Source organism: Callorhinchus milii, unplaced genomic scaffold, assembly GCF_018977255.1.
Source record: "Callorhinchus milii isolate IMCB2004 unplaced genomic scaffold, IMCB_Cmil_1.0 Scaffold3, whole genome shotgun sequence".
Taxonomy (NCBI): domain Eukaryota; kingdom Metazoa; phylum Chordata; class Chondrichthyes; order Chimaeriformes; family Callorhinchidae; genus Callorhinchus; species Callorhinchus milii.
Genome location: NW_024704744.1, coordinates 84,465,554 through 84,483,906, shown reverse-complemented (window position 1 = coordinate 84,483,906; position 18,353 = coordinate 84,465,554). Strand labels below are relative to the sequence as shown.

Below are 18,353 nucleotides of genomic sequence, written 5' to 3'. Positions count from 1 at the left end.
GGTCAAATCTGCATCATGATTTTTTCACTGGCTCCGAAACCAGCCTTTCAAGTCGATTTTCAGCCAGTGATAAAAAAAGTTTGCTAAAAAAATTGTTCTTCCCACCTCCAAAATGGATTGCAATACTTATTGTTGTGGTTCACGATTAAGATTGTATTTAAGTAGTTTGTATTGTTTGAGCATATTTCCTGCTGTGGAGAGTCTGGGTGGGGTTTAAGTATCACAGCTGCTTTCCAGCAGATGTGTAAAATAAGTAAATTTGCCTTTATTCTAACACTGCCGTTAGAGAAACCCAACTTAATTGCTCTTTTATGTAACTGCTCTTAAAACAGTCTTGAATGACAAGCACCTGTGGATGGCTCCGCTGGAACAGACTCTTCACAATCCAAGAATGGACTACGTAATCTGTCAATTTCCTTCTGCACTTAGAAAATTAGAAATGAGGTCCACACTGGTCGAGAGAAGCTTTTAGAGCTGCCTTTTTATCAACTAAAATTCCACCAACCTAGAGCGAATGGAAAGGTTGGAATATGTGTGACAGTATTGTACTGGATGTGAAAAAGATAGCAAACTTTATAGATGTCGTAATGTGCTTTGTAGCTTCCCTTCAATTTTTTCTTAAAAAAGTGAATCTGTAGATTATAAAATAATTTTCTGGCTGGCGAGCGGTGGATTTTCATTTAAATTCTGGTTTTCTTTCATTTTATTTCTACGCAAACCTCAAAAATAATCTTCGAGTCCACAAAGGCAGATCAGTTGAAAGCATTTTTTTTATGGGTCAGCCATGCTGACAAGCATGGAAAGCTATCACCATTATTTAAGAATATTTAGACTAGATTGATAATTCTACATATATATGTCACCTGTGCATGCAAATTTCCTTATCTCTGGAATGGAATGTACACTCTCTCCCTGAAGCGATGCATCCTACTTCCCTAAATCTCGAAGAGTATTTGGCGTAAACTGGCAAGAGCTAACACTTGGGGATCTGAGGATGAGCTTTGGGTTACCGCTGAAGTTTAGCCAGCTAAAGCTATTGAGAGTACTGTCTGACGAGATTCCTGTTGCTTGTCTAGCTAGGACCACCCTAGCTCAGTTAGGGTATTGGCTTTCAGCCATAGCAGGAGCGAAGTGGGAAGAATCCCTGCTCCCAGTGATTGGTATGCCCCTTCAAATCCTTTCGATGATCCAGTTTGGTTGTACTGCTATGACCAGTGTCTTGGTGTATCGTTTTGGCTCAGCAAGCGGATGATCAAGATTGCCTCAGAGGGCTGACTTAATTCCGACATTCCGTTGCCAAGCATATCCTTATTCCATACACCTCTGTTTACCCAGCAGTAAGTAGGAACCCAGTTGTTAGTCGACTGGCGGATTACTTTTCTAGGGGTAATAATCTCTTTAAAAAACTTTGGTCATTCAATCCACGACTGTTTGTGGGACATTGCTGTGCGCAACTAGCTTCCACATTTTGCCCACAAAATATACAGTCAATTCACTTTACAGTATATTCTATGAAGCACTTTGAAACTTCTCGAAGACGTGATAAAATGCTAGATCAAATGCAAGGATTATTATTATATTATATATCACCTTGGAGCCAGCTCAGCTTATTTTAGCTCCGAGAAGAACTCACATACCTCCAATAAAGCACTTTAGTGCTAAAGTGTTTGATACAATGAGTCCAACTTGTCACTAGTGACTAGGTTCGGGACTTTTGTGAACAATAGAATGAAAGTTAAAATCATGGCAACTCCGTGAGAATGAAGAATGGCCTGCATTAAATGCAGCTGCAGTATAAACATGAACTGAGAGTGCTGTGCTCTGCAGTATTTACAAATACCTGTAGGGGTAAAATAGCACAAACAAATTACATGCAAATGCATTTGAATTCAAGAATTTATTCACAGTGCAAGGGGATTCATTTCCTGCTTACTTCTCCTATGTAGCCAGAAGTATTTACTCACCTAAATAAAGTTGTTTACTGGCAAGCAGCAATGGGACAGCATCAATAAGCACGTTTGCAGCTGTCAATCGGATATCTGTCTGCTGCTCCGCTCCACAACTCTGTGCAACTAAATGAACCCACTGTCTGAAGTCGTGACTTTCGGAGTCCAATGATTTCTATTAATAACAGAGCTATATTTGAGAACTCTTCACAAACCCTTCTAAAAATTGGTACACTTCTCAACACTTACTGATAAATCACATTACCTGCTGCTTCTGTAATGCAAGGTGTTGAACCAGCTTTGAGGCCAATGTGAGTGTCACGCTTTGCAAGTCAGTGCTAAAAGAATAAAGACAATTAATGTGCAAGTGCCTTACAGAGGAATACGTAATATATAATAATAATCCTTGCATTTGATATGGCGCCTTATCACGTCGTTGAGACGTCTCTTCTAGCGCTAGAGAAGTCCTGAGAAGTCCTTCAAGTAAGCTTCCAACATCCGTGAAAAGAAAACATTAAAACAGGAATGCTGGAAATAAAAAATAAGTCAATCTGCAGCTGAAAAAGAAAACAATAACCTACTTTCTTAGATTTTAAGACTTTCTTTTTGACTGCTCTTTTGGTGATCTTTCCCTCCCATCCCCAGCTCAGGCTCCCAGACACTTGTGTGAAGTGTTTTGAGATGGGTTCCCTAACTTAAAAGGCGTTATATAAATGTCAATTTATGTTATTTTCTTTCAAGTGCTGTGGATTTCCAGCACATTCAGTTTTTATTTCCAGTTTCCAGCCAGGTCCACAGTTTCAGACGATATAATTTTTTACTGACCCCCAAAGACCATCTAAAAAAAATTAGGAAGAATTTAGAAGGAATGTACTTACACGGAGGTACATCAGGCCTTACCAAAAGGAAACGATTGAAGCAGTATCCATAATGGCCTTCAAAAGTTAATTGGATAACTATTTATTAGATAAAGATAAATATTAATAGGTATGGGGGAAAGGGCAGGGAGGTGCGACTGAATGGGCAGCTCTTTCAGAGAGCCACTGCAGATACAATGTGCAAATGGACTCCTTTTGTGCTGTAGATTGCATGGTTCCTTCTTTGGGTTTCTCAGACTCAAGGCAAATGAAAACATTTAAACTGGGGCACGATGCTGATATAATGACCTGGACTCTCCATCAATGACTATGCTTGGGACCAGGCACGTTAGCATCAAGTTATGGCTTGTAAAACAGCTGGAGAATTTGAGTTTGAACCCTGGAGTCATGACACCTAATTTTGAAGAGAAAGTTAATTCTCCACTTTCGCTTATTACTGTAATGGATCAAAAGGTATTCCATCTCCCTGATAACCTGCTGTTCTTTCTGCCTTGGGCTCTTCTGAAGGTCAGTGGGTGAACACGCACTTTTTTTTGTAAAGTCTCTAATGTTTCATTGCTGACCAGTAAGGGTGTGTATGCCACCTACACGAGGAAATTCCCATGTTTAGATTAGGATGTGCATTCTCTTCCTGGAGGATTGCACCCTGCTTACCTAACCTGGGAGAGTATTAGGCGCAGGTTGGCATGTGCCAAGGCTGGGAGGGACATTACAATGAGTTTCATTTCAACATATTAAATGCACCAGCAAAACTCATCGCTCACTTGGTCGCATAGGTCAATGTCAATACACTTTCTGCTCACTTGAAATGCATCAAGGATATTTGGTTTGGAAATAAAGTGGCCCTCAGTTAAAAGCAAAAAACTTTTTTTTTAATAGACTTATAAGAGAAAATACGCATTTGAGGGCAATCTCCCTCCAGACATTGCAAAATGTAGTTGCTAAAAAAAACTTTTTGGGGGGGATGGGATTATTCTGAATCCCAACCTGCATGGTCATTAAAATGAATAATTCCTCTCTTCAAAGTCTTTTCAGATTAAGACATGTAATTTATGAGAACCAAAAAGAATCAAAAGTTTTGGGTTAAAACTATACCACTGAATCCATCAGTTTAGTGACCTGAGAACGCAGGGTAATAAACAAATCACTTTGAACACATTGCTTTCATTTTCCTGGTTCCTGCAGTCTGTGTGTGGGGGGTGGGAGGGGGGAAAGGGGAAACTTTTCCAAGCGGGGGTCCCATGAAGACTTCCCAATGAAATTAAGTGTGTAAAGCGCAGTCTCAAAAAAATATGGAACTTATATAAAAACGTACCCCATGAGAATTCACAGGTCTACACAGATGTGCAATAGGTCAAGCTTTCCACACTAAGTGTTTCATTCTGATATGTAAGAAACAGCATGGTGCATCATTAGCATTTTTAAGTTGACTTCCAATAATTTTTGATTGTATTAGTATTTACAGTCAAGGGATCAGAACACAGATCAAACAGGAAGATAGGGCAACACCGATGGAAATCAGAAGCATTTGAAATTTTTTTTAGTGGGAATGGGGTGGGGAGACAGGTAAAGGAAGGTGGACAGAGAGCAGCAAAGTTCAGGCACCGCATAGATTCTAGGTGGGAAATCAGTTGAGGGAATTCAAAGAGAGATAGATGGAATTGATACTTGGGGAGTAAAAAATAGTGATGAAGTCTGCATTAGTGGGAGTTGTAGCATGGATTAATTTGTATTAGAGTAGGCTCAATAGGCTGAATGGCCTTCTCCTACTCCTAGTTTCCTGCGTTCATCGGCGGGGAGGCTTGGGGTGGGAGGAGGGTGGTGGGACGAGAGAAAGAAAATCCAAGTAGATTCACAGCCTCATGGGCTTCCTAACAATTCAGCTCAAGAGGATCATTCTCCCTAGAAACAGGATGCTTGCTCCCTGTTCTCTTGGCCATTGAATGATGCGTGGGAGAGGAAATCAATTTTAAAAACGGGTCGAAAGAAAAAACACAAAGAACACAATTAGCAAAGATAGCATTCATACATATCTAATGTAGCAAGCACTCATGAGGTTACGCCTTGTGGAACAGGCAGATTATCAAGACTCTGGCCCCAGCTGCTAAAACATATTTTTCTAGTAATGAAATTTGTGTGCGATAAAATTCAAGGCCTGAAATTTACTACAGTATCTGTTAGCCTAAATGAAGAAGACAGCCGATACAGAATAACATTTTTCCCTTGCCCACCCACCACCATCCCTTCCCTCCCCACCCCCCACTCAAAGTTGTACACCACTCAACATTTCTGAATTAGTCCTTGAACACTGTAACACAACAACAACATGAAATGTGGCCGCAGCGATTAGAGAAACGGCACAAATTCTCATGTGGATATTTAAAAAAGCAACACCACTTTCATAAATGATTGCAGACTGTTCAGGTTTCACAAACGTGACTGGAATTTCAGCTGTCATCGGAATGTTACTTCCCTTCCTGATTCCCTTTCAGTTTCTCATTGAGACCCCTTACCTCTATAAATTTTAACTCTGCAAGTATTGAAGGAGGAGTACCTGCATTTTGTGGCATTTGCTATTGACAAAACCCACTTGAGAAGTTCATTCTCATTCATCACTGAATTATTCACTGTCCACGGAACCAGCCTCTCCACATCTAGATAGGACAACGCTTTCAGCACCTAGGGTATTTTGACAGAGCTGTTAGTTATCATGAAATTGCCTGCACACGTAGACTGGCTTCACGTTTCAAGGAGAAAGTCAATGTCAGCCATTCGAATGGGTTTAGGCAGAGCTTTCAACTTTATCGGTCTAGTAATACATTAAAGCAATCAGTGTGTGAGTACTTCTTGCAAAACAAGCTTCTTTTTCAGTTTTAATTTTTATAAAGTTAAGACGACGGCCTTGTGTCTTATGTTATAATGCAGAGTTTTACGTGAGTTTGGAAGACGTTATACATGAGAAATCCAATGTACGCCATGGAGCAGTTCTCACTGATGCGGTTTCCTGCGATTATCAGATAATCCCTCACCTTGGCAAGACATTCTGAGCGTGTTTCTTGCATTGCTAGTTTTTTCAGTGTGTCCTCCGCTTCTGATAACAGGAACAGTACATTCTCATCCCACTCCTCCAGCCACAACATCAGCGTCTCCAGGGTCACCAAACGCACTTCGTGGAATTCTGACTGCAAGAGATGGCAGAGGAGCTGACCGGGTTGAAGAATCCCACGGGCCGGTTGGCAGCTGCCGTCCTGCGGAGTCACCCTCTGGGGACGAGAAGATGTCACCAGCAGCGATAGTCTGGTGATGCTTCTTTGCCACTGGATCAGTCCAGGTACCGGAGAAAACTGCTGCCCAGCTTTCACCAGTTCCGACTCCAGTACAATGTGACAACTGTCCTGCCAGAGGTATAAGGTTTCTGGGTCTAAAAGAAAGAATTACCTTTCATTAGGAACAGGAGAAGGTCATTCAGTCTACCCCATCATTTTATTGGAGCACGTTAGATATTTTATTCCAATTTCCCTCACTTTTCTATATATCGCTTAATATCCTTACATCGATTCTATATCTATGGGCCTTCTGGGATGATGCATTCCACGTTCCCAAAACATTTTGATCACAAGAGAGGTTTAGATGAAGAAGGCCCTTTAGCCCATTTTATCCCATCCTTCCTGAATACCTATCCCATCATCCTCCCATTACAGCATCAAGTTGTTTCTTAAATGAATCCTGATTGAGTCCTGGCTCAATCACATTTTCAAAGCAAATTGCTCTCAATCACAAATCAAAGACCCACAAACAACCATGAGGCAAATGACCAATTTTACCTGGAGGAACATTGCCCATGACACTTTTTGAGTTGTATCGTGGGATCTTTAACATCTGAGCATAGGCATATTGGACCTTGTCTTAACGTCTCATTTGAAGGACAATGGAATGCTCCTCCAGTACTGCACTGGAATGCCAACCCGGCTATGGTCTTAGACTCCGATATGGGGCTTGAACCCACATTCTTCTGATCTAGAGCTTGACCGTTGGGTACAATGGTCTGAGCTCTAAGAAGTACACAAGTGGCTTTGTTTTGCAACCATGTCAGATTGGCTCAGTTGGTAGGACTCATGCCTTTGAGTCAATAAGTTTCAAAGAAAGAGAGTGCGCGGGTCTGGCACAGTGAAGTACTGTCATGACAGTGCAGCTGCTGATGGAGAAGATTTTGGCCAGCACCGCAGGCAAATTGCATTTTGGGTGACAGGCTGATTCCATATCCACAACAGGCCAGTCCCAATCAGTGTAGATCTCAGTGATTTATCCTGCGCATGTATGCAATGTGCAGCAAGTGAGATCAGCGGTGACCTGATTTTCTAAGCACGGGAAGCTGGTTAGCTCTGGTCCGTGGTAAACCCACATCCATCTCAATTTCTGGAGATTAGATGATTTTAAGGGGACCTGAGAAATGTTTAAAATTATATTTGTGGAGTCCTGTAGCTCAGTGGTTAGAGCACTCGCTTTGAAAGCGAGAGAACCGAGTTCAATTCCAGGCAGAGGGCGAAACCTTGGGCAAGTTTCCTTACTCCACACAGAGTGGAAGCACATGTGGAATATAAACACCAGCATGGACTAGTTGAGCCGAACGGCCTAATTTCAAACTGCACCCTTCTATGTAATTCATTCACCTTCTTCACATGACATTTATCTGGCTTTAAAGCACACTAACTTTGATACCCGTGGCCTGCGCTTCCACGAGCATTTTCCAAACTCAATTATCTCTTGAGGTGGATTAATACAATTACTGAAACTGGATAAGCACTTGAGCAGTAGGAAAAAAACATTCACGGGTATGGGGAATAAGCTGGAAAAGTGGGATTGATAAAAATAAGTAATTAGAAAAAGGACAGCAGTGGCACAAACAAGGTGTGCCAAATGGCTACCTTCTTTGCATGAGATTCTATGTAACCTGCTTGCATTCACATCATGGACATGTCTCACCATCTTTTCCTTCAACAATCTTTTCTCTAGTGATAACAAATTCAGCCCCGAGAGACACTCGTGAGGTTCCAGACTCATCTGGGCTGTTTTTGCTCTGAATTCTCCCTCCCTCAAAACATCACTCTCCTGTTGAATGTAGATTGCTCTCAGCCACACACAATATCACAAATGAACCCTCTCCTCTGAGTTTACATACGGTAAAAATAACCAGTTTCCATTTATATACAAAATGGCCCTGAGATGCATTCCAATGTTTTGACTAGATGTGTTGATAACTGCCTCACTTGAAGGGGTGATTGGTCAAAGATGACAGACAAATCCATAACATTTTCCATCTCTGCCCATCTCCTGTGTATCTGGGTTTCACATTTCCTGTTCTAATTTGGTTTAACCCGTGCGATCTTCCTATTGTTCTCCGAGCACTCCAAGTCTGTTGTAGTGCTGAGCCAGGTAGATACGCCACTATTAACGTCAATACAGCAGATTTCCATGTTCGCTTTGCTTTTTAAAAAACCTTCATCCCTCTGAGCTGAAAGGTACTTTGTACCATCAGCATTTTGTTACCCAATGCTACAGCGGCCATTTTAGGCACATCAATTCACTTTACATTATATTCTGTGAAGCTCCTTAGACGACGTCTCTAAAACGTGATAAGGAGCTATATCAAATGATGCAATGATTATTATTTCTCATTGCACTGGTCTTTGAGCCTCTTCGTGGAGGCAAAATGGCAGACACAAGTAACAGGTATTACAACTATAGAAACTGATGAGAATGGCGTTTTTGGAGTAGACTCTAACTACTATTAGTAATTCTTTATCCAATGAGTGTTGCTTGTAGGCTAACACTGAGTGAACAAATGGCTCACACAATGAATAATAATATTAATAATCCTTGAATTTGATATAGAGTCTTATCATGTCTTCGAGACGTCTCAAAGCGCTTCAGAATATACTGTAAAGTGAATTGACTGTATAATTTTGACTGTATATTTGAAGGTTATGCTTGAAGGCTTAGTTGAGGAAGGTCAGGAGGAGGCTCATGTGGAGCATAAACACTGGCATTAACCAGATGGGCAGAATGGCCTGTTTCTGTGCTGTATATTCTAATGTATTCTAATGTATTTTGTGGGCGAAACGGCCACAAAATGCACCATGTGATGTTGTACTAAATGATACCTACAGGAAAGGTACCTGGGTCTGGACAAGTCACATGCTCTCTGCACTGGGGACCCTGGGACTAGCCTCAATGTTCCTGGCGAGAAACGGATAAATATTAACCAGAGTTCCCACTCCAGTGACTTCAACTTAAATAGCACGTTTGCACAAACATCAAAGGCCCAGCATTTCTCATCGTGTTAGCCTTAAGGCCATTATCTTAAGATTTCAGATCCTTAATAGTTTGGGAAAATTCTTAAATTCAGTCTTAATTTGCAAGCCAGTCTCTTGAAAACTGCAGAAAACTGGTTTCCACTGAATTTTATAAAAGATCCAAAAGTTTGTACAATCTTACATTTATAAAGCAGTGGTCTTATGACCGCGAGACTTTTCGGGCCTTGGGTCCCAAAGGCACAGACAAGGAAGGGTACTGTGCGCAATGCTCCATTTATAAAGCACTAAGATTTCAAGCGTAGCAATCAGAGCAGGAAAAAGAACCTTTGACCTGTTGAAATTTTAGTTTGACCTGCTCAGCTTGCGGCAAGAAAAGAAGTCAAATTTAGTGGCAAGATAGCACAGAAAAGATAAACTGTGCTAAAGATAGGTTGCCAAATAACACCGGCAAATGAATAATATGTTGCAAAATACCCCCTGTCTCCCTACTCTCCTCCCCTCCCAAAAAAAGAGAGAGAGACACACACACACATATACACTCAGTTTAGTAACATTACACACAGATATATCAGACTGTGTGGTGCAATCATAGTCTGCAGCAAACAAGGGACGGAGAACCACAGCTGCACGATTTCAAAGATTATAATAACTAAATATTTAAGGCTGCCTGTACTACTCTGTTGCAAAAATAAATCAAAAAGCCAGGCAATTAGGGTAAAACGTTTCATTGACCCGAGTCTATCAGTACAGTTTGTTTCCTACAGCACAGCTGCACTAACAAAATTCCTCTTGGTTAGCCAAACAAACAACGTATGAAGTTTCTTTATTCTCTTTCTCTCATTTGCTCTGCCAATTCTACTCTCCTTCTCCTCTCCCTCCCACCCCTCTCAAAGGCATCTGACTCCCATCTTATTTCCACTCTGGGTACAGGACTATGGGTGCCATCCATCTGTAAGTGCTCACCCCAAGTGGCCATTCTTCATGTGGCAGCCTTGACAGTGGGAAGTGTGTGTGTGTTGGAGGGGTGGGGGAGAGGGGTGGTCTATCACTCACTGATCACTAAAAATAGCCATCAGTTTGTTATGTCTTCAGAATGGGTTTTCCAACAACAAAGTCGTAATGAAAAGATTGCTATTTTAAGCCGTTGACGCAAGTGTTGGCAGGCTCTTTGACGGGAAGGGTCAACGACGACCATTCCACATTCAACACTGGTTCTGTTTCACATTCACCTCCAGGAGTGTTGCTGGTCAGTGATCAGGAAAGGGAACGCTGTCTGGAGTTGGCAGGCTATTTGACTGCACTGGATAACCATCCTGTCTTTGGACGAGTAGTAAAGTCACTGGCTAATGAGCGAGCGAGGGTGTAGTAACTTTGGCTGATTCTTAACACCAGAGGCCAATTATAGTGCCCACACCTCCAGCTCTGCCACTACTCAGAACAACTAAACCAGATCAGATTGAACCTGGGATCTTCTTCTATCGATATCACTCGGTACTCACTAGATAACCACAAGGAGCCTGCGGGGGCAGGGGGTGGTAACATTCCATGAGGTTTCTTGATGATTTTGCATGGGTTTGGCTCTAGTGTATGGGTTTGCCTCCAGTGGGTTTCAATGGGTTTATCTGTTCCCAATGATACATAAAGCCCATTAGAGCAAAAGGCTCACTTATCTATCATGTTCAAACCTGGCAATAGCTCGATATTAAACAGAATGCCATTATTTAATAGTATTGCCCTCTGTCTGCATTTAGAAAGGGTTAATGGGTCCCCACAATTCACTGTGAAAAAGGACTTTCACAAGAAATCACATTCTCAAGCAGTATTTGAAAAGAGAAGCAAGTTTCTCCCAGTGTCCTGGCCAACAATCCCTCAGATACAAAAAATGATCATTCACGTCATGGCTGTTTGTGGGACATAGCGCTGTGTTCAAATTGACTGTTGGATTCATCAACAAAATATACAGTCACTAACTACACTTTACAGTAAATCCTGTGAAGAGTTTCAAGATGTGCTCCTGATGTGAAAGGCGCTGTATCAAATGCAAAGATAATTCATAGTAATACATTGAAGGGAGGAAAGGGGGAAACAGAACAATGTTGCTAGAGTTCATCCTGAACTGTCATTTGAATTTAAGTGTTTAAACGTAATACAGACTTTCTTCAATTAAACTCACCATTTAGAACCCTTGGGGGGAAAAAAAACATTTCAGCTTAATCAAACCCAAATCAGTTACAATACTGACATGCCTAAGTATTTAATTTCCCCTGGATAAAAATCTGAAACTTCCTGCATGAGTTCTTTAAACACTTCCTAAAGCTTTCTTCAGTCATTTAAGGAGTGCTTCAAGGAGTCACTTTGGACCAACTGGTGTTATCGGAAGATGATGAACTGTCCAGAACTCTTACAGAGGAACTGCAGTAACCACCACTTAAGATAAGACAAACAGTGGTTAAAACCAGAAGAACGCTGACTGCCCATGAAAGAAATGATTAAAAAAAACGAGGAATTTAACAACTGTTCGTTTACTTTGACATCAGCGCTTGTAATACAGGGGGGAGGGGGGGGGGAAGGAGGTCTAAAATATACCCTAGAAATGTATCATCAGCACAGCAATCCGCCATGCGAACTGTGCTTTACCCAGTGCATCTAGTTATTATTTCACTTGCTGACTCAGCTCAGATATTTGGTGGAGTAGATTGAGACTATCTCCACCACCCCCACTTCCCTGCCCCATTCCCCCGTAAGCAATTTTGGACCGGGTACTTAAATACTGGGGTCATAACGCTGTGGCATTTGCTAACTATCATTTAGTGTGGTTTAGTTAGCAGTTATCATTGGTAGTTCGTCTACCCCCCCCACCTCCCCTCCCAGGGGCCAGTAATAACTCCTGACTCCTTTTGACTGCCTTTTTGGTCAATGTCATAATTATCACCGGTGATAATTTGACATGCTGCAATCTTTAACCCAATGTTTGAATGAGGAATGGAGAAGGTGGGGGGGAGGGGGAAGAGGCTCAGCCTGAAAAGCTGAGACAGTGCAGATGGAAGCAGTTTATTCAACTTAAACTGTGATTGTAGAACGACAATAACAACAATAACCTCAATAACCTCAATTCATGACTGTTTATAAGACACTGCTGTGCGCAATTGGCTGCTGCGTTTCAGCTACAAAATATATAGTCAATTTACTTTGCAGTATATTCTGTGAAGCGCTTTGAGATGTCTCGAAAATGTGATAAGGCGCTATATCAAATGCAAAGGTTATTATATTATTCTAAGTTGCATTTATATCGCGCCCTTCACGCGGGGCAACGTTTCGTAACATGACAGGACCTAAGTACAGAAATCGCAAGCATTAGTGAAGGTTGGCGGAGGGGGGATGGGGTAGAAGAGGGAAAGAGTGTAGATTCTTTTCACAGTCAAATCTAAATGGAATGGATCCCCATCAAAAGTAGTTAATCCCTTTAAATAAGATTGTGCATAAATGTCTGTTTCAGATAAAGAGAATATAAGGAGAAGTCTAGACACAGATCATCAAACAGTCTTGTCAAACGCTATGGTTCCTCCACTGATGGGTCCATCTAAACATCATCTGGGAACGAAGCCAGTCTAGGACCTTAACGTTAGATTGACCCTATGGAGTAGTCAGTTTATTGAATCTGGAGTCAGCAGCATTGTCGCACAGTTTAACCCGTAGTTTTTATCTCCCAGAGTAGGTTGGGCAGAACCACAGCACTGCAGATTGCACAGTGCATTCTTTGGTGGAAGATCTAATTGGGCTCTCATGTTCCCTGAGCTTTATGTTCTTTATCAAGTCACTTCCAGGTCTCTCTCACAGCATCTCTGCCTATGCTGCACTCAGAACAGCCGTGCATGAGGAGAATGAGAAATTTATGGGTTCATTTGCTAATTTTTTCTTTCAACAATCCTGTTTATTTATTTAACTTATTTCATGGTTGTTTGATGGACTTTGCTGTGCTTAAAATAGCCATCAATAGACAGTAATTGCCAGCAAAGCCCTCTGAGATGTTTTCATGTAATCAATGGTACACGAAGTGCAAGGATGATTATTATTATTATTATTATTTATCATCATCTTCACACCCAGAGCCGCCTCCAGATTAATTACCCCACGTGCAAGTTTCCGTAATTGGATATTTCAGGGCCTGTCTACTTCCTGCGGCCATTTTGGGTGCGCGGTCTCAAGACCTTTCTCTATGACCGTGCCTTCAGCTCCCCTCTCGACTCTCTACCCCTTCCTCGCTCCCTCCCTTCCCTCCCCTCACCCTGACCATTTCCCCCCTGCTCGGGTCCTAACCCAACTGTACAGCGCCCTGGGACATCCTCCCGACGTGAAAGGCGCTCTATAAATGGAATCTTGTTGTTGTTGTTGTTTGGTGCTCCAGGCACACCAATACATTTGGCCACCACGGCAACATCACTGGACGTACACAGCTGGTCAATCCAAAAGAGGAAGTGAGGTTGATTTTTTCAGCTGATGATAGCCAACTGTTTGAAATGTCCTGTAAATGTGCTTTCCTTTTATTTAAATTGCCTCTATTTCTGGCCTTCCATCAGCAACTCATACCCTATGCCATGCAAAGTTCCTCCTCCAACGACTTACCAAACTTTGCTGACTTGCTCCAAAAGGAGGAAGAAGTGAAAGAAACTTGCATGCGGCAATGCAGTTGATTCACTTCTGCACATCACTCATTGCACAACATAAGAGCTTCTGGAGTTGAGATTTGGCCGACTGTGCCTGTGTCAGCTCTGTAAAGAGCTCTCTGGTTAGTCCACGCCTTGCCCTTTCCTCATACTTTTATATAGTTTTTTTCTTTTCAAATTATTATTACTATTGCTTTTTAAAAGCGTAGTGACTATGTGTCTGTGGATTTTGCAGGCGGAATATTCAATGTGGATTCTGTCTTCAGCCATTGCTTTTGACAGGGCATTCGTAGAGTCATAGAAAATTACAGCACAGAAGGAGGCTATTCAGCCCATTGAGTCTGCACCAGCTCTCAGAGCTCAAAGCTGTACTTTCAATCCCATTGTCCTGTCCTATACCCATACACCTTCAAGCCACTAACTTCATGTACCTGTCTACTTCCCTTTTGAAACCAACCGCAATGGACTCTGCCTCTACACCTTACTTGACATTCCACAGCCCAACAACTCTCTGTTTATCCTAAACTCTCCTTTCGCTCATCCTGTGACTATCTTTTATCCATGTCTCCTAATCACTACCAGTGAAAATCGTTTTTCCCTGGTCACCCTGTCAAAAAACATATCATGGCATTCCATATCCTCTGTGTAAAAGAAATTCTCCCAGTCTCTCCTAATGTTTTTATCTGGGTAATAATCCTAAATTTATATCCTCAAGTTACTGCCTCACTGACCAGTTGGCAGAGTTGAACAGTTAAATCTTTTAATGAATTATGGTAAAAACACTACAGCCAACAGCGGAGCTGGAAAACATGAGATCAATCAGACCAAGAGCCTGACTGATGTTTATAAAAGCCGAACTGTCGAGGCAAGGTCAGTCATTTCACAGTTCTTAAACTAAACATCTGAGTGATAATGTGAAGAAAAGCACACTGCAGAGTCCAAGGTGCCTGACAAAGCAGAGATTAAAAAGAGATTGATATGAAGTGCTCCATTTAGTAAGTAAGCAACAATCTCAAAAAAAATCTCCCTATTAACCAGTACATTGATATCAATTTATTTTGGAGTGGGGTCGTGGGGTGGGGTGGGGAGAAGAGGAGGTAGAAACCGAGTCGAGTTTCAGAAAGGTTTCCTCAAATCAACTGGCTTAATAATAATAATCCTTGCATTTGATATAGTGCCTTATCACATCGTCGAGACATCTCAAAGCTCTTCCCAGATATACTATAAAGTGGATTGACTGTGTATTTTGTGGAAGGACAGAACATAGATGAGCCGCCCTTCGGTACAATGACTTACAACTCTCTTTGGTAACATCTCACCTTCTGTTTTCAACTTCCCCAAGTGATGGCAAAGGATTCCAATGATGTCAAGGAACGTTGCTCTGGTTAGCAAACAAGGGTTCTGCCTGCGAAAGAAAAAGCAAATGGAACGCACCCGTCAGCAAGTTACTGTGACTGTTGTTACAGGTTATAATTTCAGGCTTTTCTTCGCGGGAGGGAAGGGGAGGGGGAGCAGGAGTTAAAAGTGGCATTTGTAGTCAATCCACAGTAATAATATAGCATCAATAATCCTTTCATTTGACATGAGCACTTTATCACATTGTTGAGATATCTCAAAGTCCTTCACATGTTTTTACCGTAAAGGCTGTCTATTTGTAAGTTAATGTGCCAGCTAATTTGCGCAATTCAACGTCCCGCAAACAGCCATGAAATGAATGACCAATTTTATCTTGGTGGACAGGATGCAAGGAGAATCTTGCTTCTCTTTTTTTGAATAGTGCCATGGGATCTTCAATGGCTTTCCCACAGGGAGACAGGATCTCGATTTATCTTCTCATTCAAAGCATGGCACCTCTGACAATGCAGCACACCCAGCACTATATTGGAGTGCCAGCCTAGACTGTGGATTGCTGATGAGAAAAGCCATGTACACAACAACAACAACAAAATTACATTTGTATAGCGCCTTTCACGTTGGGAGGACGTCCCAAGATGGTAGACAGATAGAGTTACAGATCCGAGCTGGGGATGGAGTTCCAGAGGGTGGGTGCAGTGTAGAGGAAGGCCCGCCTTCCAATGGTGGGGCGAGCAAGGCGGGGGACGTGAAGCAGGCCGGAGCCCGCTGAGCGGAGGGAGCGAACAGGGTGGTAGGGGGTTAGGAGGTCGGAGAGGTAGGGGGGAGCAAGACCTTGGAGGGCTTTGAAGGTGAGGACCAGGATCTTGAACTGTATCCTCTGTGTGATGAGAAGCCAATGGAGTTGGGCAAGGATGGGGGTAATAGAGTCGCAGAGCCTAGTGCGGGAGAGGACACGGGCTGCAGAGTTCTGGATGATCTGCAGCCTGTGGAGGGAGGAGTTGGGGAGGCCGACAAGCAGTGAGTTTGCATAGTTGAGCCTCGATGTAATGAAGCATGTATGAGGGTTTCGGCGGCCTGAGATGTGAGACAGTGTCAGAGCCGGGCGACGTTGCAGAGGTGGGGGAAGGCAGAGCGGGTCATGGCACAGATGTGGGGTAGAAAGGATAGTTGAGGGTCAAACAAGACCCCAAGGTTCCGGACTGGCTCAGTGAGGTGGAGTGAGCAACCATGGATGGTGATGCTGTCAGCGCCTGAGGTGAGGAGGCGCTGAAGGGAGCCAATCAGGAGAGCCTCGGTCTTGTTGATGTTCAACTGAAGAAAGTTAGCTCTCATCCAGGACTCGATGTGGTGGTTAAGAGGCAACTGGATTTCGCCCATAAAATATACAGTTAATTCACTTTACAGTATATTCTGTGAAGCACTTTGAGACATCTTGAAGACGCGATAAGACGCTACATAAAATGCAAGGATTATTATTTATTATTAATACAATGGGTCATTAACAAACCATGATTGCTGTGATCATGGTCAAAATTTCTTGGGCTTTCCTCAGCCAAGAAAAAGCCCCAAAAGTCTAATGAAAGAATGGAAAGAAAACTGCTGGACAGCAAAACGGCTTTGGCTAGTGTCATTTTTTGCACTCTATCGGCAAATGCCACATACCCAACTGCAACCCCTTAAACATAGTACCATTCGGTTTACTGATAGCGCATTTTACACCCCCCACTCCATATCAGTAGCGGAGGACAGAAAGGCATTTCGAAGGTGGAAAAAACAGCTAATTCAGATTACAAAGTCTTCGAGCAAATAGACTTTTATAAGATACATTGACTTATTTGTCCAGAGAAATAAATGGGGTCCATCAGGACCTAATCACTGAGACTCACGAATATCACTTTTGAAAAAATGGGAAAATCCCATTTTTAAAGAAAGGAACAAAAGGATTACTATTTATAGCCAGTGATGCTATACATTTTAGACGCCAATAGCTTTTTGAAAAAAATGTTACTAAACTCAGCAAAGCAATTTCTCTTTTGGAAGAACTCTTTGTGCTGAGAATTTAGTACTTCAATCTTTAGCACTTTAATGAGTGCGGCCAGGACATCTCTGAAAGCCTTCCCCAGCTTTTATGTTCCTGTCAAGAATCACAATGCATTTCGACTGCAAGTTGCTTTTAAAAATAACCACAAACACACTGCCAGAGCCTGGTTAGTGGAGGGAGCGAGCAGGATGGTAGGGGATTAGGAGGTCGTAGAGGTAGTGGGGAGTAAGACCATAGAGGGCCGTGAAGGTGAGGACCAGGATCTTGAACTGAATCCTCTGTGTGATGGGAAGCCAATTCAGGAAAAATAACCTTATTGTTAAGGAATAAGGAGGTTAAGGAATAATAAACAGGAATAATCTGTGCTGGAACACAATGTTTTACTATTAGCAGCGAGCTGGCAGGAGTGTGTGAAGGTGTATAAAACCAGGCCTCCGTAACAAAACCAGACAGGTATTTGGGTGCATGCCTATATTCACCAACAATAAAACCTCACCAGAAAATCAGAGAGCAGGATAACAGCATAAGTTCAGTAAAGTACAGGGTTTAAAAGTAATATACTTGCGTTTATACAGCGAGCCATGACTCCTAGACAATAATGTCAACCCCAATAATACTTTGAACATAAATCTAGCAAGCCTGAAGTGAGACCAGAGACAAAATAATGTTCCCCCACAGAGTAATAGATATATGGAAGAGACTCTCTCCTCCACCACTGGCTAATGATATGCCAACTGGCTCCTTTCAACAAGAGCTGGACAAATGTCCAGTTACAGTGGAATTGAGGTTATGAGTATAATTATAGATGTGGATGATCAATCACTCTATGGCACTATCGTGGGACCAGAGAATACCATTATGGAATGCAACTGAGTCAGGATGGAAAAATATAATATGCCTACTACTGGAATAATGTGAGGCTGATATCCTGGAGCTTTTCCCTCATTCACATTTAGAGGTCAGGAATAAATTGATTCTGATGACTGCCTGAGATCAGCCTTCATAATCTATAAACAGTCTCTACTACATTCCGTGGGCTGTGGTAACAACAGATTGTTGACCGAGAAAATAAATGTGTCAGAGTTCAAATGACGACTGCGCTGAATAAAACACGGTTGGGAACTACCATTAATTTTCACCCGCCAATCCTCACA

The 18,353-nt window shown here is 42.2% G+C and overlaps 1 protein-coding gene across 1 annotated transcript in view; it reads right to left on the bottom strand.

Annotated features, from left to right (window-relative positions):
- LOC103177989 (THADA armadillo repeat containing) overlaps positions 1-18,353 on the bottom strand; it is a 170,872-nt gene that overhangs the window by 27,989 nt on the left and 124,530 nt on the right. Inside the window, exons 30-34 of the mRNA XM_007892437.2 lie at positions 15,122-15,207; positions 5,854-6,245; positions 5,379-5,503; positions 2,212-2,284; positions 1,965-2,121 (exon numbers count right to left, since the gene is read on the bottom strand). Of these exons, the coding sequence (XP_007890628.2) occupies positions 1,965-2,121; positions 2,212-2,284; positions 5,379-5,503; positions 5,854-6,245; positions 15,122-15,207 (833 nt within the window). The remainder of the gene's footprint in view (positions 1-1,964; positions 2,122-2,211; positions 2,285-5,378; positions 5,504-5,853; positions 6,246-15,121; positions 15,208-18,353) is intronic.